Source organism: Bos javanicus, chromosome 3, assembly GCF_032452875.1.
Source record: "Bos javanicus breed banteng chromosome 3, ARS-OSU_banteng_1.0, whole genome shotgun sequence".
NCBI classification, from domain to species: domain Eukaryota; kingdom Metazoa; phylum Chordata; class Mammalia; order Artiodactyla; family Bovidae; genus Bos; species Bos javanicus.
The window spans coordinates 111,135,395-111,158,568 of record NC_083870.1 but is presented as its reverse complement, the minus strand read 5'-3'; the positions used below and the strand labels follow the sequence as shown (position 1 = coordinate 111,158,568).

Genomic DNA, 23,174 nt, shown 5'->3' with positions numbered 1-23,174 from the left:
TCTAAGACAGGGAGTCCTTGGGCCCTTTGGTGACTAAGATCCAGACTCCTGAGGAGGCCGGAAACCCTGGAGGTTCCCCGACAAGGCTGAGGCCCAGGGACTCCCATAGGTTCCTAGTCATGACACATCAGTCAAGAAGACAAAGCGGCCTTGTCGTCAGAGCCCAGCCCATCTCAGCCCAGTCCAACCCGCAGGCCCCGCCCGCTCCTCAGGGGGGTCTAAAGTACAGGCGAGGCGCCCTCACCTCCCGCTTAACCACCCCCCCCACCCCATCCCCCCCTCCCCCCGCACACACAAACAGGATCTGCCCCTTGCAATAACTCCAGGTAACAACCTCCTCCCATCCCACCCTCACCCCTGGACAGAGGATCCACCCCGCTCCATCTCCTTTCCACAGCAGAGTGCCTCTTCCTGCTGCGGGCACACGTGTCCTGCCCACCCCCACCCTGGTTCTCCAGTGCCCCTGCCCCCACTCCAGGACGCGGAGCCTGAGCCACGCGCGTGTGCGGGGAGAGCAGCCGCCCACGCAGGGTCGAGGCCAAGGACCAGGCGGGGACAGTGACCCGCAGGGCGCGGACGCAGTCGCCGTGGTAACACACGTGGGCGAGTCCCGATTGCAGTCGGCCCGGGGACCACTTGGCACTTAACAGTGTGGAGCGCTTCACGCCCCGAATCTTATTGGAGCCTTTGCCACACAGCCCTGCCCAGGTCCACCGATGCCCCGGTTTCGCACACGAAGAAGAAACCGAGGCTCAGAAGAGCGAGCGTCAAGCCCCGACGAAGGTCGCCGGAGGAGCCAGGCACCGCGTTGGGACGAGAACCCGACCCTCGCCGCGGGCGGCTCGCGAGCTCCTCCCCCGACTCGCCCTCCCCCAAGCCGCCCCCGGCTGTGCCTGCCGCCACGCGCCTCCCCGCGACTGCAGAGACGCGGCTCCCTCCCTGCCCACCCGTGCTTCGGCTCTTGAGGACGCGGGGACCTGGCTCCCCCGCTGGCCGCGCCACTGCGGGTAAGCTTCGGGATGCCTCCCCACCCTGCGACCACGCGCGCTGAGCGCCCCCGGGTGACCCCGGGCGGGGCTGGGGCTTGCTCCTGCCTTCCGGCCAGGCTGAGCCTGGGAGGTGAGAGCATGGGAAGAGATGGAGGGACCTCCCCCACCCCACTCCCCAGCTGCCTTCTCACCCCCTCGGTTCTGGGCGGGGTGGGGGCTCCAGCTGCTGAAGGTTCCTGGACAACCCCCTCCCATGTCGCACAAACTTAATGGAACGGATGGGAACTGGGGGTGGCGGGTGGGGAGAGAGGGGTTCGGCCCCGGGGAGTGGGGCCGACCGGTGGGCACTGTGGAGTGGGCAATGAAAGCTGGGTTCGGCTGGGTGCCAGGGCATGGGCAAAGCGGATCGCAGGGAGCTGCTGTTGGGGACGGCGGTGGGGACCGGAACCGGCTCCACCAGTCCCCAGCCTCGGCTTGGAGGGAAATTCTTTGCCTGTGAGTCGCGTTCCTAGGGCGTGTCAGGCAGGACTGGGCAGACAGGACTGGAGGGTGGAAGGTGTTGGCCAAGGAGGGACAGCCCCCAAGTGGGCTGGCCTGGGATGGCTCAGGTGGAAACACCTGTCAGGACCCCGCTCCTCCCCAGGCTAGCAGAAGGAGTTCCAACCTCCACTGCAGTCTTCTTGAACTCCCACCAGGTGAGTGGAAGGCTGCGGAGGGAATGGTCTTTTATGATCCTTACAACAGCTCAAGAAAGTAGGAATTATTTTCACCCTTTGGAGATAAGGCAAGAAAGTCAAAGAGATTATCTGGGAAGTCACCCAAGGAGAAGGGGTAGAGCTGAGGCTTGAATCCAGATGTGGCTCCAGGCTCCATATACATCCCACTGCCCCTACCCAAAGGTCTTGGAAGGAATTGGGGGGGGGCGGTGGGGGGAATGACACTTTTATATGCTACTGCCAGTGCATATACAATAATTGCCCTTGTGAAACAGAAATTTATGAAAATTCGGAGAGGTAGAGGATTAAACAAATACTTTAACTCCTAATTCCCTGGGTCGGGAAGATCCCCTGGAGAAGGAAATGGCACCCCACTCCAGTATTCTTGCCTGGAAAATCCCACGGTTGGAGGAGCCTGATAGGTTACAGTCCATGCGGTCACAAAGAGTCGGACACAACTAAGCGACTTCACTTTTTCACTTTAATTCCTAATGGTAATTAAATTCTAGGAAGAAAATAAAGGGGACAGGAGAAGAATGACTGGGAGGGCAGGGCCTCCAGGTATCTAGGGAAACCTCTAATTAGAAGATGTTTTAGCAGATGTTTTAGTGATGACAAAGGTCCAGTCATGCAAGGTTCTGGAGGAAGAGCACTCCAGGCAACAGGAATAATTACAAAGTCCCAGAGGCACTCATTAGCGTGTAGGAGAGTAGGGTGAGGATGTAGAATCCGGAGTTTTATTCTAAGTGTAATGAGAAGCTAGTAGAAAGTTGTTGTTGTTACTGTTTTTTTGCTTTGCTGGGTCTTTGTTGCTGAGCAGGCTTTTCCTTAACTGTGGCAAGCCAGGGGCTACTCTTGTTGCAGTGCGCAGTCTTCTCATTGTCGTGGCTTCTCTTGTTGCAGAGCACAGGCTCTAAGACCCTCAGGCTTCAATAGTTGTGGCTCTAGGGCTCAGTAGTTGCATTTCCCAGGCTCCAGAGCACAAGCTCAATAGTTGTGGCACATGGGCCTAGCTGCTCCATGGCATGTGGGATCTTCCTGGACCAGGGATCAAACCCATGTCCCCTGCATTGGCAGGTGGCTTCTTTACCACTGAGCCACCAGGGAAGCCCTAGTAGAAAGTTTTAAACGAGGGAGTGACATGACTCAACTTAATGAACTCGGGGGGCATAGGAGCAGACACTTAGGCCAGCCAAGTGAGTGAAAGTGCCTCAGTCATGTCTGAGCCTCAGTCATGTCTGACTCTTTGCAACCCCGTGGACTATACAGTCCATGGAATTTTCTAGGCCAGAACACTGGAGTGGGTAGCCTTTCCCTTCTCCAGGGGATCTTCCCAACCCAAGGATCGAACCCAGGTCTCCCACAGTGCAGGCGGATTCTTTACCAGTCGAGCCACAAGGGAAGCCCAAGAAGCCTTCTAGGCCAGCCAAGAGGCTATGGCAATAATACTAGCCAGGGTGATGGTGGCTGGGAGCAGGGTGGTGGCAGTGGAGGGGTGAGAAGCAGCGATACAGGGATGGTCCTGCAGTCCTTGTGCACGCTCAGTCACACAGCAGGTCCAGGAGCTCACAGGCCCGCATGGACACATGAAGAGGCGTATGCTCCTATACCCTCTAGGCAGATACTAGGTGCACTCAGGCAGACCCACCCATCCACACCCTGTGAGTCACTCCAGGACTGGGAGGAAAATGTGTGATCCAGGGACCTTAGCAAAGTATGGCTCCCCACCACAAAGCCTTGGCATCCCACATGGCTGGGGTGGCTGGGGTCCCTCAGGCTCCAGCACAGCCTGCAACGGGTGTCCCTAGATTTTCCCTGGAACTGATGTCCCCAGGAACCAGACCATCACCCTCTCCATGCACCCCCTCAGCATGAATTGGTCTCCCAACTTCACCACCCTCACTGGCTGTGAGACCTTGGGGAGGTTGATTTTCCCTCTCTGAGCCCCAGTTTCCTCTCCAAAGAATGGGGTTCATGACCCCAGTTTCACAGGATGGTAGTGTGGCATCAACGAGGTCAGTTCTGAGAACCTGGTCTGGGGCAGACATCCATCGGAAAAGGAGAGAGAAGGTGGTAGAGAGCCCAGCTCTGAATTCAGTTCTAGTTTTAAATGAGTGACCTGACCACTCTATATTTCACATCACAATGAGTAGCCAGCATTTACTGAGCACTTACTGTGTACTGAGTGCTTTGCAATCATTTTCTCATTTGATTATCAATTTCTTTATCTGTCAATGAGAAGCATAATAGTGCCTACCTCACAGGGTCGTTATAAGGATTGAATGAGTTCCCTGGTGGCTCAGACGGTAAAGCGTCTGCCTGCAATGCCGGAGACCTGGATTCGATCCCTAGGTCAGGAAGATCCCCTGGAGAAGGATATGGCAACCCACTCCAGTACTCTTGCCTGGAAAATTCCATGGACTGAGGAGCCTGGTGGGCTACAGTCCATGAGGTTGCAAAGAGTCGGACACAACTGAGCAGCTTCACTTTCACACATAAAGTGTTTAGCTTCTGGCCTGGCCTCATAGTAAATGTTCAATAAGTAATAATTATTGTTATCAGCAAGTGTGCATTCCCTTCCTGCCAGCATACTGGCTCTGTTACTTTGGGCAGGTTACTTTACCTGTCTGTGCCTGTTTCTTCCCTGTAGCTTAGTAAGAATAGTCCTGATGTCTTAGAGTCGTTGGGATGAGCAAACGAATCCATGCACATAAAGAACTGAGAATGGCATCTGGCACTCAGTAAAAGCCCTGTGTGCGTGGCGAAGTCACTTCAGCCGTGTCCAACTCTGCGACCCTTTAGACGGTAGCCTGCCAGGCTCCTCTGTCCATGGGGATTCTCCGGGCAAGAATACCGGAGTGGCTTGCCATGCGCACCCCTCCAGGGAGAAGTTCTCTAGGGCCTATTGGTTCACATAGGGGTTTTCCTATTCTGTCAGGAGGGCACGGCCCCGGCGCCCCGCCCCAGGCACCATGGACTGGAAGACGCTCCAGGCTCTGCTGAGCGGAGTCAACAAGTACTCCACAGCCTTCGGGCGCATCTGGCTGTCCGTGGTGTTCGTCTTCCGCGTGCTGGTCTACGTGGTGGCCGCGGAGCGCGTGTGGGGGGACGAGCAGAAGGACTTTGACTGCAACACCAAGCAGCCGGGCTGCACCAACGTCTGCTACGACGAGTTCTTCCCCATCTCCAACATCCGCCTCTGGGCCCTGCAGCTCATCTTCGTCACGTGCCCGTCGCTGCTGGTCATCCTGCACGTGGCCTACCGCGAGGAGCGCGAGCGGCGGCACCGGCAGAAGCACGGCGACCAGTGCACCAAGCTCTACGACGACACGGGCAAGAAGCACGGCGGCCTCTGGTGGACCTACCTGCTGAGCCTCGTCTTCAAGCTCCTCATCGAATTCGTCTTCCTCTACTTGCTGCACACGCTCTGGTACGGCTTCGGCATGCCCCGCCTGGTGCAGTGCGCCAACGTGGCGCCCTGCCCCAACACCGTGGACTGCTACATCGCCCGGCCTACTGAGAAGAAGCTCTTCACCTACTTCATGGTGGGCGCCTCCGCCGTCTGCATCGTGCTCACCTTCTGCGAGATCTGCTACCTCATCTTCCACAGGGTCGTGCGAAGCCTTCACAGGAAGAGGCAGCCCGGGGGCCGCAGCCACGCCCCCTCCGCCAGCCGGGCCTCCACCTGCCGCTGCCACCACAAGCTGCTGGAGGCTGGGGACCTGAGCCCGGACTCCCACGACAACAAGCTGTGTGCTTCGGCTCCCACCATGACCCCCATCTGACCACGGGGCTGGGGGCCATCCTGGGGCTGCCGTGGGGACAGAAGCAGGGTCGTATGGTGCCGGTGGAGGGGCCCTACGGGTGCTGGATGCCCCCGCTCTGAATTCACTACACTATGCAATTTCGTTTTTAGCAGGTTTTTCCCTTTCGAACGCTGGGCACTGTGCTGTCTATCTGGTATAGGTGACACCACAGGCCCAGTGGCAGCCCTCCTGGGACTTGAAACAAGCCAGTTAACTGTTGCCTACCAGGTGACACTTGGCAGGGCTTCCCCTAACCCAGGAAGGAGTGATCAGGAGAGGCTTCCTCGAGGGAGGAATGTTTAAGGGAGGTAAGATGAGCTTCTCAGCAGGGGAAAGCAAGTGCAGATGCCCAGAGGCCATAAAAGAAAAATGCTTGCCTTGGGTTGAATGCACCCGGCCAAAGGGCATCTTCCTTCTGGAGTGGCACCCAGATTCCTGGGGAGGAAAGGAAGTGTCCACCCAGCAGTGGGGGCCTGGAGAGCCTGGGAAGAGAAGGAGGCTCTGGCGACACCCAGAGAGCCTCTGGGTCACCACTGCCCTCCAGGAAGCCCCCACGCCCCTGGTCATTTCTCCAGCCTCGGGCAGCTTTGCTCCCATTTTCCTTCCACACTGTGCTCAGTCTGGTGCCAGCCTTTCAGGGACTTGAGATGGATGTACTGATAGGAACATCCCCAAGGCATTTTCCTTGAAATCAATAAAGGCTGTGTTTTATACAGGTAGGCTCTCCTCTTTTCTCCCATGCTCCCACCCACTTCCCTGGTGGCTCAGACAGTAAAGAATCTGCCTGCAATGCGGGAGACCAGGGTTTGGTTGGGAAGACCTCGGTCGGGAAGATACCCTGGAAGAAGGAAATGGCAACCCACTCCAGTATTCTTGCCTGGAAAATTCCATGGATGGGTCGCAAAGAGTCAGACACGACTGAGCAACTAACACTTTACCAGATAATATCTCCAGCCCAAATCTTCCACCAAATGCCACCAAGCAGCTCTATTTGCATGACCCCAGACACATTCTTTGCCCCTTGAACCACTGGGGAAGCAATACAACTATAACATGAATTTACACACATTTGGAATGTATTCAAGTATTTTCTAAAATATTTTCATTTTTAATTTTTCACAACAAATTGTTTAAAAACTTTGTTTTTAATTTTTCATCTTAATTATATCCTTTTAGATGTACCTTTGGTGGGCTGCAGTCCATGGGGTCGCTAGGAGTCGGACACGACTGAGCGACTTCACTTTCACTTTTCACTTTCATGCATTGGAGAAGGAAATGGCAACCTACTCCAGTGTTCTTGCCTGGAGAATCCCAGGGACAGGGAAGCCTGGTGGGCTGCTGTCTATGCGGTCGTACAGAGTCGGACACGACTGAAGCGACTTAGCAGCAGTAGCAGCAGACACAGAAAGCTCAACACACCCTAAACCCAACCCACCCACAAGACCCTAGGGCCAGAGAAGGTAGCCCCCAGAAGAGGACAGAGCTCCAGGCTGGGGCTGGGTGCTATCCGGAATGGAACCTACAGATACATATGCTGCGATTGCATATGTTGTCACAAGAGGGCGCTGTGCTCCCTCTACAACAGGACCGCTACTTTACAACCACACTCCGCCCTGAGCACACACAATCACAGCCCTCTGGTTGTAAAGACAAACCACACCACCCTCCTCCTTTGTAACCTGATCATTGCCATCCACATCCGTTGCCTCACCCTATGTACACAAAATCCCTGTTGCTCATACTTTTCACTCCTGTGTGCTCTCTACAGGCTTCTCCAACAGCATGCAGCCCAGCCTCACCCAAGTACTGTCCAGCTCCTTCCTTTGCCCTGAGCATTTTCTCCATCCCAGGCTCCCCGGCAGACACAAGGACTGTGCAGGGGAGTAGGATCTGAGCCCAAGGAGCTCAGAGTCTGGGGGAGACAGATGCACTCGTGCCCTGCACTAACCAAGCCCAGGTGGTTCCCAGCCCCGCTCCCAACACCATGTGCTGACCCGAAATTTAGGGAACACCCAACACCCAAGCCAGGTCAGGATGGAAAGCAAAAGGGGGTGCAAGGTTGTACTAACCCAGAGGAACATTTAGTAACTATCAAAGCCAAGGCCAGGAGCCAGAAATCCAGGAGGCACTGAGCCAAGAGCTAATGCAGGGAAAGGGACCAGTCATTGCGTCGACAGAACAGGCTGGGGTTCACCTTTGCTCTCCTGTGTGGCCATGACCCGGGTGGATAAGCCAGCCAAGTTTAAAGGGCCCAGGGCTGGGCTGACACCCACCTCCCAGGTTGAATCACAGCTTAAGCACTTCAGGACCACAGCTTCACCACACTGCACCTTGAGCAGGCTTTCAGAACCTCAGTCTTGTCATCAATACAATGGGAATTGTATCAGTCAGGGTCTCAAAGAAATAAGATGGCACATTCAAACCAAGGAACTGCAAAGAGTTTTCCTTGAGGGACTGTTTTTGAAGGTATGGGCCGTGTGTGTGTGTGTGTGTGTGTGTGTGTGTGTGTGTGTGTGCTCAGTTGTATCTGACTCTTTGTGATCCTATGGACTATAACCTGCCAGGTGCCTCTGTCCATGGGATTCTCCAGGCAAGAATACCGGAGTGGGTTGCCATGCCCTCCTCCAGGGGATCTTCCCAACCCAGGGATCGAACCCACGTCTCCTGTGTCTCTGCATTGGCAGGCGGATTCTTTGCCACTAGCGCCACCTGGGAAGCCCCAAAGGTATGGACATGATTAAGGAAACCTGCAAAGGGTGCTCTGGGGCTAGTACCAGGGTAGCAATGGAGGGGGTTGCTACACAGGAGCTGCAAGGATGCATCGAAGTACGGCAATCAAATACCATGGCTTCACTCTCCCATCTCCTGCTCACCCAGCCAGTGGCTCCCACTGACCCAACACAATCAGAAACAAGGGCAAGGAAGCCCATTGAGGCAGTACAGCTCAGGCTCCCAGGGCACAGAGCAGATCCGAGGGGCAAAAGGAACATATTCAGCCCGGTCTCAGAATAGTGTCCACTCCTAGGATTGTTGTAGAGATAAAAGGAGACAATGTCAGTAACACATTAGTTCAGTTCTAACATATCCAGTAGATATCCAAGCACACCCATGCTTAGGAAAGTCTGCTCACCACCCAGGCCATCTCCTGTGTCAATCCCAGCTTGGAGTGGATGGTTGCAAAGGTCCCAGGGAGGGGTGATCTCCACCTATTTACTGCCTTGCATTCCAGCACCTTCCAGGGCCTGGTTAAGAGTGGCTTGGAGGTCAGAGCAACCAAAGAATACCACCAGTTATCCCAGCACGGACTGGGCCTCCAGTCCTGGCCCCACTTCTCCAGGCTGTGGGCCAGGACCACAAATGAGGGAATATTCCAGCCCTAAGCATCCCACCTTGGGCCTGAGAGCTGACCCCAGCAGTGCCATTCACACTTTCCATCCAACGCGTGTTGAGTTACTATTCACTATCCAGAGTCCCCAGCACACACACCACCATCACAAAGTGACTCTCAAGTCTCCTGGCCTTCTCTTCTGAGGGTTCAGTTCAGTCGCTCCATCGTGTCCGACTCTGAGACCCCATGAACTGCAACACCCCAGGCCGCCCTGTCCATCACCAACTCCCAGAGCTTACTCAGACTGATGTCCATTGAGTCGGTGATGCCATCCAGCCATCTCATCCTCTGTCATCCCCTTTTCCTCCCACCTTCAATCTTCTCCAGCATCAGGGTCTTTTCCAATGAGTCAGTTCTTCCCATCAGGTGGCCAAAGTATTGCAGTTTCAGCTTCAGCATCAGTCCTTCCAATGAATATTCAGGATTGATTTCCTTAAGGATGGATTGATTGGATCTCCTTAGAGTCCAAGGGACTCTCAAGAGTCTTCTCCAACACCACAGTTCAAAAGCATCAATTCTTTGGCACTCAGCTTTCTTTATGATCCAACTCTCATATCCATACATGACTACTGGAAAATCCATAGCTTTGACAAGATGGACCTTTGTTGGCAAAGTAATATCTCTGCTTTTTAATATGCTGTCTAGGTTGGTCATAACTTTCCTTCCAAGGTGTAAGCGTCTTTTAATTTCATGGCTGCTGTCACCATCTGCAGTGATTTTGGAGCCCCAAAAATAAAGTCTGCCACTGTCTCCACTGTTTCCCTATCTATTTGCCATGGAGTGATGGGACCAGATGCCATGATCTTAGTTTTCTGAATGTTGAGCTTTAAGCCAAATTTTTCACTCTCTCCTCCTTCACTTTCATCAAAAGGCTCTTTAGTTCTTCACTTTCTGCCATAAGGGTGGTGTCATCTGCATATCTGAGTTATTGATATTTCTCCCGGCAACCTTGATTCCAGCCTATGCTTCATCCACCACAGCATTTCTCATGATGTACTCTGCATATAAGTTAAATAAGCAGGATGACAATATACAGCCTTGATGTACTCTTTTCCCAATTTGGAACTAGTCTGTTGTTCCATGTCCAATTCTAATTGTTGCTTCCTGACCTGCATACAGATTTCTCAGGAGGCAAGTCAGGTGGTCTGGTATTCCCATCTCTTGAAGAATTTTCCAGTTTGTTGTGATCCACACAGTCAAAGGCTTTGGCATAGTCAATAAAGCAGAAGTATATGTTTTTCTGGTATTCTCTTGCTTTTTTGATGATCCAACAGATGTTGGCAATTTAATCTCTGGTTCCTCTGCCTTTTCTAAATCCAGCTTGAACATCTGAAAGTTCACAGTTCATGTACTGTTGAAGCCTGGCTTGGAGAATTTTGAGCACTACTTTGCTAGCATGTGAGATGAGTGCAATTGTGCGGTAGTTTGAGCATTCTTTGGCATTGTCTTTCTTTGGGATTGGAATGAAAACTGACCTTTCCAGTCCTGTGGCCACTGCTGAGTTTTCCAGATTTGCTGGCATATTGAGTGCAGCACTTTCACAGCATCATCTTTTAGGATTTGAAATAGCTCAACTGGAATTCCATCACCTCCACTAGCTTTGTTCGTAGTGATGCTTCCTAAGGCCCTCTTGACTTTGCATTCCAGGATGTCTGGCTCTAGGTGAGTGATCACACCATTGTTGTTATCTGGGTCATGAAGGCTTTTTTGTATAGTTCTTCTGTGTAATCTTGCCACCTCTTCTTAATATCTTCTGCTTCTGTTAGGTCCATACCATTTCTGTCCTTTATTGTGCCCATCTTTGCATGAAATATTCCCTTGGTATCTCTAATTTTCTTGAAGAGATCTCTAGTCTTTCCCATTCTGTTGTTTTCCTCTATTTCTTCTGAGGGTACACACCTCTGTGTCCTCTTCCCCCACCAGCTAGATTCACTGCAGGCTTCCTTCAACAGTGCTTATGCTGATGATGTAGATTTCATATACACACTTCAAGTTTACATCAGCTGCATGGTGTGACAGCCAACCTGCAGCCCAAGGCCAACAGGTTATTTTGTATTCATCACCCTGATCCAAGCCCCTTGATATGGACGGAATGTTTGTGTCCTCCCACAACTCATTTGTTAAAATGCTAACTTCCAGTGCCATGGTATTAACAGGTGGGGCCTTTGGGAAGTGATGGGCCATGAGGGTGGATCTATGCTCTGATGAGAAGAGACACGAGGCGGGTGGTCTCTCTCTCACTGCCACGTGAGGACACACTAAGGAGACAGTGCAGCATAAAACAGGAAAAGGGCCTTCAGCAGGAACCCCACCAGGCTGGCACCCTGATCTTGGACTTCCAGCCTCAGAACCACGAGAAGTAAAGCTCTGTTGTTTAAACACCCAGTCTGTGTGTTGTTACAGCAGCCTGGGCTGAGACACCCCCATCATCGCTAAGCGATCATTGCAACAGTCTCCCTGCTTCCTGCCCCCCGACTCTGTAGATGCTGCAGAAGAGTTAGGAGAGCAAAAGGGCATCAGCGGAAAGGGGAGGAACAGAACCGAACAATAAGACTCGTCTGTGGGAGCTCTGTGTCCATCAGACAAATGCGGTCGGTGAGAGGAGTCCCATGTTGCATGGAAATGGTCCGACCCTTGACCATACTTGGCTCAGCCGTTGCCCGGGGCCACTCCAGCAGGGCCTGGCCACCTGCACCGCTGAAGCAGGCCTGTAAGTGCCAACAGCTGGGGACTGTCAGCTGGCCACGCTCCCCAGCTGGGCAGCGAGTCCTCTGTTGAGGGAGGCCGTCTGCATCCACCACCCACTCCCACAGTCTAGTCCCAGAAGGTGGTCAGAGCGATCCCCTAAAACCTAAGTCAGGCTGTGTCAGCTGGCCACGCTCCGCACAGCTGGGCAGCGAGTCCTCTGTTGAGGGAGGCCGTCTGCATCCACCACCCACTCCCACAGTCTAGTCCCGGAAGGTGGTCAGAGCGACCCCCTAAAGCCTAAGTCAGGCTGTGTCACTCCCCTGCCCCAAACCTCTAAAGGCCTGCAGAGACCTACAGGATTGGTCCCACCTGTTCCCTTCGCGAACCCATCTCTTCTTCTTGCTGACCTCAATGTCATGTTGACCTTCTTGCTGTTCCCTCAAGCAGGAAACACCAGGCACCTTCCTGACTCAGGACCTTTGCTCTCTCTTTCCCTCTGCCTGGAATGTGCTTTCTCCTAGAGAGCCACTGGGCTCCCTCTTTTCCTTCAGGGTCCACAACAAAGGTCAGCTGCTTTTTAAGAATTTCGCACCTCTCCCGTTCAAAATCAAGGCCCTCCCCCACCCCCACCACCAGGCCCTATTCCTCCTCTCCTGCTTTACTCTCCACCTACCAGGTATCACCCTCTATCACCCTCTAACAGTTCTGTATTTGTCTGTCTCCCTCCAGCTAAAATGTAAAGCCCACAAGACAGGGATTTGTGTTATTGCGGTTCCCTGGTTGAGCTCTAGTGTTTAGTCCTCAGTAAATAATTTATTGGATTCACAAATTTATATATGAGCCTGGTTCCCTGCTAGGTGCTGGGCATGTAAACAGGACTCAGTCACCGGCCCTCAAGGGGCCCACCAGGGGAGGAGTAACAACAAACAGAAGTAAGCGATGCACCCTAGGTGAGTCGGGGAAATGGGAGTGTTCCATCTCTCTAGAGATTCCGTTTTGCAAGTTGAAAATGCTCTAGAGATCCATTGCACAATAATGTGAATGAACTTAACACAACTCAACAGTGTGCCCAGGGGCGGTAGGTGAGCCGCCGAGGGCACGCCTAATCCAGAGGAGGCCAGCAAGGGGACCTTCTAGGAGAAGGGACATGGAGCAAAGTCCCGAGTAGCTGAGCACATGAGGTAAGAGGGAACAGCACAGACAAAGGCGAGAGTCAAGTATGGCTGGATGGTTGAGAGAAAGAAGAGAGAGGAGGCTGCAGAGGTAGCTGAGGCCAGGAGGCAAAGGAGGATTTTAAGCAGGGCGGTGTGTGGTCTGATTTCTGGGGAAGGGTGGAGGCTGGGCGGGAAGCCAGGAGACCAGTTGGGAGGCCACTGAGATGGTGGCCTACACAGGGTCAGGGCAGTGGGAACGGTGGGGAGTGTGGAGATCTAAGGATGTTTCCCAGGTGGAAGGGCCAGGTGTGGGATTGTCTTGGCTGACCCCGGCTCATCCCTTCCCAGAAGGGGTGGGGTCATTCAAACTCTGACCTCCAGAGCCCCTGGGGAAGGGTGAAGGCAGCTCCTCCCTCCTTCCCAGTAGATGGGATCAAATCAGATCTGGCTCTGGGAGAGCCAGCCACAGGAGAGGAACTCTGGGAGCAGAGGCTGCAGTGGGGGCGTGGTGAGAACCCGCCTCCAGGGACCTCGGTTCTCATGCCCTCAGAGGTCAGAACTTAGTGGGCGCAGTTGTCAGCTCTGGAAGTCCAGGAGGCTCAGCTCAGCATGGTCCTCAGGGACAGGCCTGGAACGGGAAGTCAGCTCAGCCTGATCCTGAAAGTTCTGAGGTCGGAGCTGAGCCCACCGCACTTGGTGCCCCAGAGGTCCTCCAAAGGCAGGACCCTTGGGGACCCGTCATGGGACACCAGGAGTCCACAGGCTGAATCCTGTTGTGGAGAAACGCAGGACCTTTCTGCCACCAAGCCTCAGACACCACCTTCCACATCCCGTTTCCTGAGCTGCACCATCCTTCAGCAGTATTCCACCTGAGCTGCCTCCCTCTCAGCGCTTTCTGCTCCACCAAGACCCACCCACCGACCCTTTCGGTCACAGAAATGTTTCGTTACAACGCTTTTAGCCACCAGCCATTGGAAACCTTTCGGTGTACTTGTATTATGCTGTGAGCTTTGATTGGATCTCCCATTAGCCCTACGGGTAGGATCTATTATGTCCCCAATCTACAGAGGAATACACTGAGGCAGCAGGGTGTGAGCAACTTACCTAAGGGCCCAGGGGTCAACAGCAGCCTCAACTTCTAGGCCCTATGGCCTCTCCCACCAAGGCAGGTACAGCCTCAGGACCTGGCAGCCTTTGTTCCTGCAGTTATTTTGCCTAGAATATTCTCCCCACCCTCCACCTGGCTGATGAGAGTTGCACATATCTAAGTATGGGGAAGTCACAGCTTATGCAAGAGTTAATTCGAATTTTATGCTAACTAAAACATCCTGTTTGTGGCCCTATCAAACACATCGCACAGTGCTTTAAGTATGAAAGAAAAGGGTGCATTGGCCAGAAGTAAAGAATGTTCATGTTAAAAATAAAGGTTACATCACGCCTCCCTTTCTGGAACACCGATGCTGCTCCTCCTTCAATGATAAGATTTTCTTCCCAGGTGCCAAGGCCGTACTGACTCGCTGTGTACTGCTGATCTGTGATTTCGTGGGTTTTGGTTTTATATTTTCGCAACTTTGAAATATCCCTCACTTGTTTGACGTTCTTTGTTCTAACAAGATATAAACTGTGCTGAAAAATCATGCTTCTCCAGAGCAGTTGCACCGAGTTATCTGAGAGGCTGTCTCCTGGGCAAGAATACTCAGTTTGGCTCAAATAAAACTCTTTTCTATTCCTATTATAGACTCCTGATTATTCCCATCCCTCTGGCTAATGCTGTCTTCTCCAGGAAACATTCCTAACTGAGCCCCCCAAGTCAGGAGAACTTTGCATCTTTACTCTTCACCAAGGGCCGATGGGCACAGTTCCCGCCTGTCTCCTCTAGCCAGTGAGAGTCACAGGCCAGGGACCACATCTGGCTGGTTTTATGCTCAACTCCCCAGCTCCACAGACAACGCCTGCAGCCCACAGAAGTTCACAGAAAGGATAATGCCTGAATGAACAACGGGCAGGCCCTGCCCCCCCCTTACTTCTTCTGGATGCCTCCCCCCACCCCACATTTAGAGGCATGAGGATGGGATCCAAGCTAAAGGTCAGGAGAGGTCCCCCCACCACCCCCATCCTATCTCTAGAGGACCACGGGCATTGCTGCCCTCTGATGGTGCAGCCTTCCCAAGAATGGGGATGTTTAAGATTTCGGCAAGAACAGGGGCTGACTAGAGACCCCCAGCTTCACCACAGACACTAGGGAAGGCAGATTATAACCCCCTCTCTCCCATGCCCTAAGGAGGCTTCATTATCAAGTCCTGGTATGGCTCTGGGCACACAGTGGCCACCCCACAAATGAGGGGTCTTCTCCCTTCTCAACAAAAGCAAGAGGCCCCCACGGTCAAGGAGCTGCCCTTCCCAGGAGGCCCCACACCCTCACCCCCACCTGCCCATCTCTCAGAGCCTCCCAGGACAGCTGCCTGAGGTCAGAAAGTTCTGGCTGTAATCCTTTCGCATGCAGCCACCCTGGAAAACATCATCCCTCCGGAGAACCTCTCTGTTGCACAGCCAAAGAAGCAGTCTCTCCCCCACGCTCCTCGCCCCCGACTCCCAGTGCCACTTCCCGGGCCCTTTCCTTGAAAGTGGCTTCAGGGAGCCGGCGCCTCCCGTCCCGCCCCCCACCTCCCGCTCGGAACAGCGCCCGCCGCCCGCCCGCCGCTTCCTGCCCCCACCCCGCCCCGCGCGCTATTTAAGGCGCCCCCGCCGCCCGGCGCCGTCCAGCAGGGCTCCCGCGGGCGCCGCTCCGGCCGACTTGCGTCCCCTCCGCCACCTGGGCCGCCCGCAGGCCGGCGGTGAGTTGGGCTGGGGGGCGTGCTGGGGCGCCACCTGCCAACGGACCAGCGGGCAAGGGACAGGGGGCCACCTGCCAGGGGCGGAGGGTTGCTGCGGAGGGCACCCACAGCGGGTGTGGCTCACCCAGCCTACCTGAGCTGGCCTCAGAGGCTAAGCCAGGTTCCTGCAGTCTCTCGCTGGACCCTCATAACCCTCGGAGGTAGGAACGTTAACATTTTCCAGGAGAGGAGACTGAGGTACTAAGGGGCTGTCACTTCTCCGAGGTCGAGGTCTCCGTTAGTAGGAGAGGCAGGATTTGAACCCAGGTCTGGCTCCAGAGCCCGGCTGTAAACCGCTTTGCTCCCACGAAGAAGCACCTCCCCATCCCCTTTCCCCCACCTTCCTCCCCGCCAACTCTCCCCCTGAAGTTCTGGGAACTCTGTGGCCTGTGCCTCCAGCCTGCTATGACAGTTCCTTTCAAGAGCCTAGAATCTGGCAGCAACAGCTTTGGCAGGGGGAGGGAATGGAGAAATGGGACCGGAGATCAAGAGTGGGTACTTAAGCGGCAGGTGCTCGCTATTGCTGACAGGTGGAGCTAATGCAGGATGCTGCCTTGAGTGTCTAGCATGCCTTCACCAGGAACTCAGAGGTTAGAGTGAGGCCAGCTGGGCGAGAGCTGCTGGGGAGGGGAGAGGGGACCTGAGGCTTTTAGCCCCCTGGAAGCTGGAGTTATCACCACCACCTCCCCCTCACTGTCTGGGGACAGCCTGTCCTGGGCCAAAGGGAGGAGGAGCATGGCGCAGCTCTGTGACCTTGGATGGGTTCCTCAAATTCTCTGTTCCCTTAGGCTCAGGAGGCTCACCTGGATCCAGAGCTCCTTCGGCTGGGTCAGGAGGGACCCAGGTGGGACTAGACAGGGCTCCTAGCTGTACCCTTGCCAGAGCTTAGCAGCCATCAGCCAAAGGTCTGCTTTTAGTCCTGCTGGGTGTGAGCCCCCAGGCCAGTCCCTTCCCCTCTGTGAGCTCAGTTTCCCTGTAGGTGGAATACGCGTGGGCAACCTCCCGCAGGCCTGTTGCTAGGACAGCTGAGAAGGACGCTGACCGTGTCTTATGCCTCCCTACAGACGGAGGCCCGGGAGCCATGGGCGACTGGGGCTTCCTTGAGAAGCTGCTAGACCAGGTCCAAGAGCACTCGACTGTGGTGGGCAAGATCTGGCTGACAGTCCTTTTCATCTTCCGCATTCTCATCCTGGGCCTGGCCGGCGAGTCGGTATGGGGCGACGAGCAGTCGGATTTCGAGTGTAACACGGCCCAGCCGGGCTGCACCAATGTCTGCTATGACCAGGCCTTCCCCATCTCCCACATCCGCTACTGGGTGCTGCAGTTCCTCTTCGTCAGCACGCCCACCCTGGTCTACCTGGGCCACGTCATCTACCTGTCTCGGCGCGAGGAGCGCCTGCGGCAGAAGGAGGGGGAGCTCCGGGCACTGCCAGCCAAGGACCCACGCGTGGAGCGGGCGCTGGCATCCATAGAGCGCCAGATGGCCAAGATCTCAGTGGCGGAAGACGGTCACCTGCGGATCCGCGGGGCACTGATGGGCACCTATGTGGCCAGCGTGCTCTGCAAGAGCGTGCTGGAGGCGGGCTTCCTGTATGGCCAGTGGCGTCTCTATGGCTGGACCATGGAGCCCGTGTTTGTGTGCCAGCGCTCACCCTGCCCCTACCTCGTGGACTGCTTCGTCTCTCGCCCCACGGAGAAGACTATCTTCATCATCTTCATGCTGGTGGTCGGACTCATCTCCCTGGTGCTCAACCTGCTGGAGCTGGCGTACCTGCTGTGCCGCTGCCTCAGCCGGGGGGTGAGGGCCCGGCAGCGCCAGGATGCGCCCCCAGCCCCGGGCACCTCCTCGGAGCCTTACGCCGACCAGGTCTTCTTCTACCTCCCCATGAGTGAGGGGCCCTCATCCCCGCCGTGCCCCACCTACAACGGGCTGTCGTCCAGTGAGCAGAACTGGGCCAACCTGACTACGGAGGAGAGACTGGCTTCTTCCAGAGCCCCCCTCTTCCTGGACCCACCCCCCCAGACTGGCCGGAAATCCCCCAGTCGCCCCAGTAGCTCTGCTTCCAAGAAACAGTATGTGTAAGGGCCTGAGGCTTCCATCACCCCGCAGCGGGGCCTGGGAAGTCTTGCTGCCTTTTAATGCAAGGTTCCACAGAGATGGCTGGGGGAAACAGGTGCTGGCTGGCCAGAGAGCCTCTTTGCATGTTGTTCTTGACACCTGCGTCCTTCCTAATGACCAGAGGGCACCACACTTTGCCCTCCAGAATGTGGCTTTGTCCCAGGCACAGACAGAGCCAGCGTGGGGTGCTCTTAGCCAAGGGTGTTTGAGCCCTTGGTCTTTTTCACCTGGTTCAGAGGGATTCGGAGACAACTTACCCCACCCCCACCCCCGTGGCAGATTCACCTCCACCCAGGTTGTCTGCACGCCCTGTCCTCTCAGGAAAGGCTGGTGGAGGCTGCTGGGTCAGCCTTGATCACACACACACACACACACACACAGACTCACACACACACAGCCTGTGCTGCATCTGGCCCTGTCAAGGGGAGTGGGGTCTTGTTCTCATCACTCCTTCCTACTTCCACTGTTTATCCTTCTAAAATAAACAGGACTTGATCACAAGCGAGGTGTGTGTTGATACTGTCATGATGTACCTTGGTGTGGGGGGTTGGAGGACAGTTGCTTTGCCCAGGGTTCCTTGCCTCTGCAATCCCAACACCAGCCAGTGCCTTAAACCCTCAAACTCCTATGTACCAGCTCTCAGCAGCTCTGAGTCCTGAACACTCTGCCTTCTGAAATGCCTCAGCACCAGCCTCTTCTTTCCATCCTCACTGTCCCAGCCCCTTCAACCTGTCCATTAATCAGTGGGCTAAACAGTGTCTATCCTCATCCTGCCCCCCGGCCATCCAGCACCCCGGCCATGCTCCCCACTGCAGTGTGCTTCCTTACTGGACACTGCTCCTCACCTGCCCTGGGCTTCCCTGGTGGCTCAGAGGGTAAAGAATCTGCCTGCAATGTGGGAGACCCGGGTTCAGTCCCTGGATCAGGAAGATCCCCTGGAGAAGGGAGTGGCAACCCATTCTAGTATTCTTGCCTGGAGAATCCCGTAGACTGAGGAGTCTGGCAGGCCACAGTACAGGGGCTTTGCAAAGAGTCGGACGTGACTGAGCAATTAACACTCTTCACCTGTCTGCCTGCCAGCCAAGCCCTTCAGAGTCTGGCTCAAGTGGGCCTGCAGTCCTTGGTGTTTGGGGAGGCTGGTTTAGACCACTTACCCCTGCTGCCTTGGCCCTTTCTTGTCTGCCCACCAGAAGGAGCAACTTAAGGACCTGCATCATACCTCCTCCCCATGCACCTAAAACTCAGAACAGACAGTGGTCGTGTAGAGAGGTGCACGGGACTGTCAAGGTCCAGTGGAGGAATGGAATCTTGCCTCTGAGTCACAAAGGTTTCGGTGGGGGGGGCGGGTAACAAATGAACTGGATCTTGACAGATAAAATAGAAGTCTACCGTGAAGGGAAGAGGACGTCTTATTTAGACAGAAAATTGCGCACAGGCAAGAGGAGGGGAACCACTGAGGATTAAGGGGGTGCTCAGGGCCTGATGAGCCATCTGGGATGTGGGAGGTACAGCTGATGAGTCCAGTGCTGGCAGAGATGACCTTCCATGTGGAAGCTGACCCAGATGGAGGGAACACTCAGTGGCCCTTGAAGGAAGCTGGTTGTCTCCCCTACCCAGGGAGGTATGGGGCTGGGCTTTTAGGAGGGAGTGGGGTCCATCTCATGTGGCCACACACTTCTCCTTGAGAGCCTTTACAGCAGGGGAGCAACTTGGCCCTTCCCACCAAGGTAGGTCTTCAAAGCACCAGCTCTGTATCCTTGACCCCAGGGTTTACTCACTCACTGCTTACCCAGCAAGTCTGAATGCTCAGCCTGATAAGTTACAGTCCTCACTCTTCTAACTTTGGTTCCCCTTGTTCCCTCTGAATTCCCTGAGATCCAATCAGACCAGCCCTGTCATAGCTCCCCAGACTCACTGGGTAGGTTCTCATCCTGGTCCTTTGCCAGCCTCTTCCCCAACACTTCCAAACCCCACCAGTCCTTTAAACACAGCTGTACCCCAAAAAGGCAGAGCCTGAATGCAGAAGAAAGAGTAAGATAAGCTTTGATGTTAGAGAGTCCTCAGTTTAAATAAGGCCTCTAAGACACATAGGAGAAGGCAATAGCACCCCACTCCAGTACTTTTGCCTGGAAAATCCCATGGATGCAGGAGCCTGGTAGGCTGCAGTCCATGGGGTCGCTAAGAGTCAGACACAACTGAGCGACTTCACTTTCACTCTTCACTTTCATGCATTGGAGAAGGAAATGGCAACCCACTCCAGTGTTCTTGCCTTGAGAGTCCCAGGGACGGGGAGCCTGGTGGGCTGCTGTCTATGGCGTCACACAGAGTCGGACACGACTGAAGCGATTTAGCAGCAGCAGCTAAGACACATAAAGCCATGTGGTTTTAATCATTTCATTTCTCCAAATCTCAGTTTTCTCAACTATAAAATGCAGATAATATTGCCTGCCTCACAGGTATAAGAAATAAAAATAAGAGAAAGTACATGATTGCACCTGGCTCCTAATGTCATGCAATAATACTCAGCTCACCCTCTTCAGCAAGCTTAGCATTGGTTCTTCCTCCTCCAGGAAGCCCTTCCTGACCTCCACCCAGTCTCCAGTGATGGAGACTACCTTTCAGCAATCTGGATCGCTGCTTGGTATGAGCCTATTTCACACACTCTCCACCCCACTGAGTCCCTAAGGATCGCTGGGGTGATGCTCTGAAGTCACTACGGGCCTAGACCTGCACTGACTTTGACTATGAAAGGAGGAATTAAGTTAGGCTGGGCAGAAAGCACACCATTCATGCGTTAGAAGGGCGTAACTCCAGGAGGCTGAAGTCCCCTTCAAGGGATTCTTGCCTTCTTGAAACCAAGTACAAGTAAGACATTTTGATCTGTTATCTGGACGCTTGTTCAACATTTTAAATTTTTCCAATTTTCTAAATATCCATTAGCAAAACAACTAAGTTATCAAGATCTGAATTCAGAGCATCTTTTAGCCTCTCCCCCATTGTTAGACTTACCACTTCAATTAACTGCTACACCTGTACGATCTAAAGAGCTCTGTGGGAGAGAATGGATACATGTACATGTATGGCTGAGTTCATTTGCTGTCCCCCTGAAACTATCACGACATTGTTAATCAGCTAGAAAAAGTAAAGTAAAATCACTCAGTCGTGTCCGACTCTTTGCAGCCCCATGGACTATAGCCTACCAGGCTCCTCTGTCCACGCAGTGTTCCAGGCAAGAATACTGGAGTGGGTTGCCATTTTCTTCTCCAGGAGATCTTCCCAACCCAGAGATTGAACCCAGGTCTCCCACATTGTAGGCGGATGCTTTACCGTCTGAGCCACCAGGGAAGTCCTCGTTAATCAGCTACACTCTAACATAAAAACAAAAAGTTAAAAAGAAAAATAAAGACAGCTCTAAAATGACAGAAGGCTGTGCAAAATAAAGAGCACTGTAAATTTTAAAAGGTAGCAGGAGGGCATTCTCCCTCAGTCAGGCTGAGAGGCCAGAGCTGTGGGGTCAGAGGTTGGTCTCTTAGAGCCAACCCCACCTGGGGGCCCTGGGAGCCTGTGTTTCTGATGTCCTCTGCCTGTCTTGGCCTGGAAAGGTGGGAGAAGACAGGTGTAGGTGAGTGAGGAGGGCATCCTTCCCCTCCCTCAAGGCTCACCCACTCTGAGCTTGGTGTCAGGGCTGAGGTCAGGCCAGGGCCCAGGGACGTGGGCCTTCGGCAAGGCTGGTGTTGAGTCCCAGACTGGTGGCCGCACAAACACAAGGGCAAGTGGGCTGGGGATTTAAGGATGAGGCTAGTGCAGTGGGGAAGGGCTCACACAGATTAGGGGCCTTGAGATGAGGACTTATGCAATGAAGAGCGGCTGTAAGCCCCGGCCCAGCCCTACTCACTTCCTAGGGCTGTCATAACAAAGTTCCACAGACTGGGTGGCTCCAGTGACAGAAATGTATTGTCTCAGTTCTGGAGGCCAGAAGTCCAAGATCAAGGTGTCCACAGGGCTGGCTCCTGGCTGTGAGGGAGAGTTTGTTCCATGCCTCCCTCCTGACTTCTGGTGGCTTGCTGCCATCCTTGGCATTCCTCAGCTTATAGATGCATCACCCCCATCTTTGCCTTCATCTTTGTGTGGCATTCTCCCTGTGTGCCTGTCTGTCGTGGGTCCAAACTTCTCCTTTTTATAAAGATACCATTCCTATTGGATTAGTGTCATCCTAATGACTTCATTTTAGGGCTTCCCAGGTGGCTCAATGGTAAAGAATCTGCCTGCCAGTGTAGGAGATGCAGGTTCAATGATCGCTGGGTCGGGAAGATCCCCTGGAGGAGGAAATGGCAACCCCCTCCAGTATTCTTGCCTGGGAAATCCCATGGACAGAGGACACTTGCGGGCTATAGTCCATAGGGTGGCAAAAAAGTCGGATGCAACTGAGTACACATTCCATGACTTCATTTTAACTTGCTCACTTCTGTAAAGACCCTATTTCCATATAAGGTCACATTCGAAGTGGCTGGGGGTTAGCAATACCTTTTGGGGGAACACAATTCAACCCATGCCACCACTCCATGGGCCCACCTCACCTCCAAGCACTGATAGAGGAAGTCAAGGAGAAGGTTAATACATGCTGAACTGAACACTACTGTATTTAAAACAGATAACCAACAAGGACAGGGAACTCTGCTCAATATTCTGTAATAACCTAAACCAGAAAAGAATTTGAGAAAGAACAGATACGTGTATATGTATAACTGAATCACTTTGCAGTACACCTGAAGCTAACACAGCATTGTTAATCAAATATGCTCTAATATAAAATAAAAATTACTTATATGTATGAACAATATGAGCACATATAGTACTCAGGCATCTCTTTTGTGATGTGGCTTGGATGGAACACAGCAGATTCACATTTCATTTCTTCCATCACATTCTTTTTCCTCCCACCAGCCTATCCCTCACCACCAAAATCTAAGTTGGTAACAGGCAACTCTCAGTCACAGAAAGAGCTGGAGGAGGCTTGACTCCTGCCTCCCACTCACTTCACTGTGGCCCTTTCTCCTCTCTGGGTCTTTAGTGTCACCATTGTGAAATGAAAGGATTGGATGAGAGACAGGTACTTGGCAGCTGTGAGGAGCATCACAGGAGTAACTCGTCCCTAATCATTGACCTGCAGCTCACAAGAGATTTGTTATTTTTCATGAATCAGAACAGATTCAAGATTTTTTTTAATTTGTTTATTTTTAATTGACAGATAATTGCTTTACAGAATTTTGTTGTTTCCTGTCAAAACTCAAGATGAATCAGCCATAGGTATACATATATCCCTCTTGAACCTCCCTCCCATCTCCCTCCACATCCCACCCCTCTAGGTTGATACAGAGCCCCTGTTTCAGTTTCCTGAGAGCTACAGCAAATTCCCATGGGCTATCTATTTTACATACGGT

At 53.6% G+C, this 23,174-nt stretch overlaps 2 protein-coding genes across 4 annotated transcripts; both read left to right on the top strand.

Moving 5' to 3' along the window:
• Window positions 1-312: 312 nt before the first annotated feature.
• On the top strand, window positions 313-6,226 carry GJB3 (gap junction protein beta 3). 2 transcript variants are annotated; one of them, XM_061412587.1, is made up of 2 exons: window positions 313-1,007; window positions 4,644-6,226. In XM_061412587.1, exon 2 carries the CDS (start codon window positions 4,678-4,680, stop codon window positions 5,488-5,490), a length of 813 nt encoding a protein of 270 aa, XP_061268571.1. In that variant the 5' UTR covers window positions 313-1,007; window positions 4,644-4,677; the 3' UTR covers window positions 5,491-6,226. The 2 variants fall into 2 exon arrangements, with proteins under 2 accessions (XP_061268571.1, XP_061268572.1); XM_061412588.1 differs by lacking the exon at window positions 313-1,007 and adding an exon at window positions 1,304-1,684.
• Window positions 6,227-15,465: 9,239 nt separating this feature from the next.
• GJA4 (gap junction protein alpha 4) lies at window positions 15,466-18,234 on the top strand. Of its 2 annotated transcripts, none has more exons than XM_061412604.1 (2): window positions 15,466-15,575; window positions 16,679-18,234. In XM_061412604.1, the coding sequence occupies exon 2, from the start codon at window positions 16,696-16,698 to the stop codon at window positions 17,695-17,697; it is 1,002 nt and encodes a 333-aa protein (XP_061268588.1). In that variant the 5' UTR covers window positions 15,466-15,575; window positions 16,679-16,695; the 3' UTR covers window positions 17,698-18,234. The 2 variants fall into 2 exon arrangements, with proteins under 2 accessions (XP_061268588.1, XP_061268589.1); XM_061412605.1 differs by lacking the exon at window positions 15,466-15,575 and adding an exon at window positions 15,633-15,775.
• Window positions 18,235-23,174: the final 4,940 nt, after the last annotated feature.

What these genes read in the sequence shown, in the direction of transcription:
- GJB3 (XM_061412587.1), top strand. Translation starts at nt 4,678, where the DNA reads ATGGACTGGAAGACGCTCCAGGCTCTGCTGAGCGGAGTCAACAAGTAC.
- GJA4 (XM_061412604.1), top strand. Translation starts at nt 16,696, where the DNA reads ATGGGCGACTGGGGCTTCCTTGAGAAGCTGCTAGACCAGGTCCAAGAG.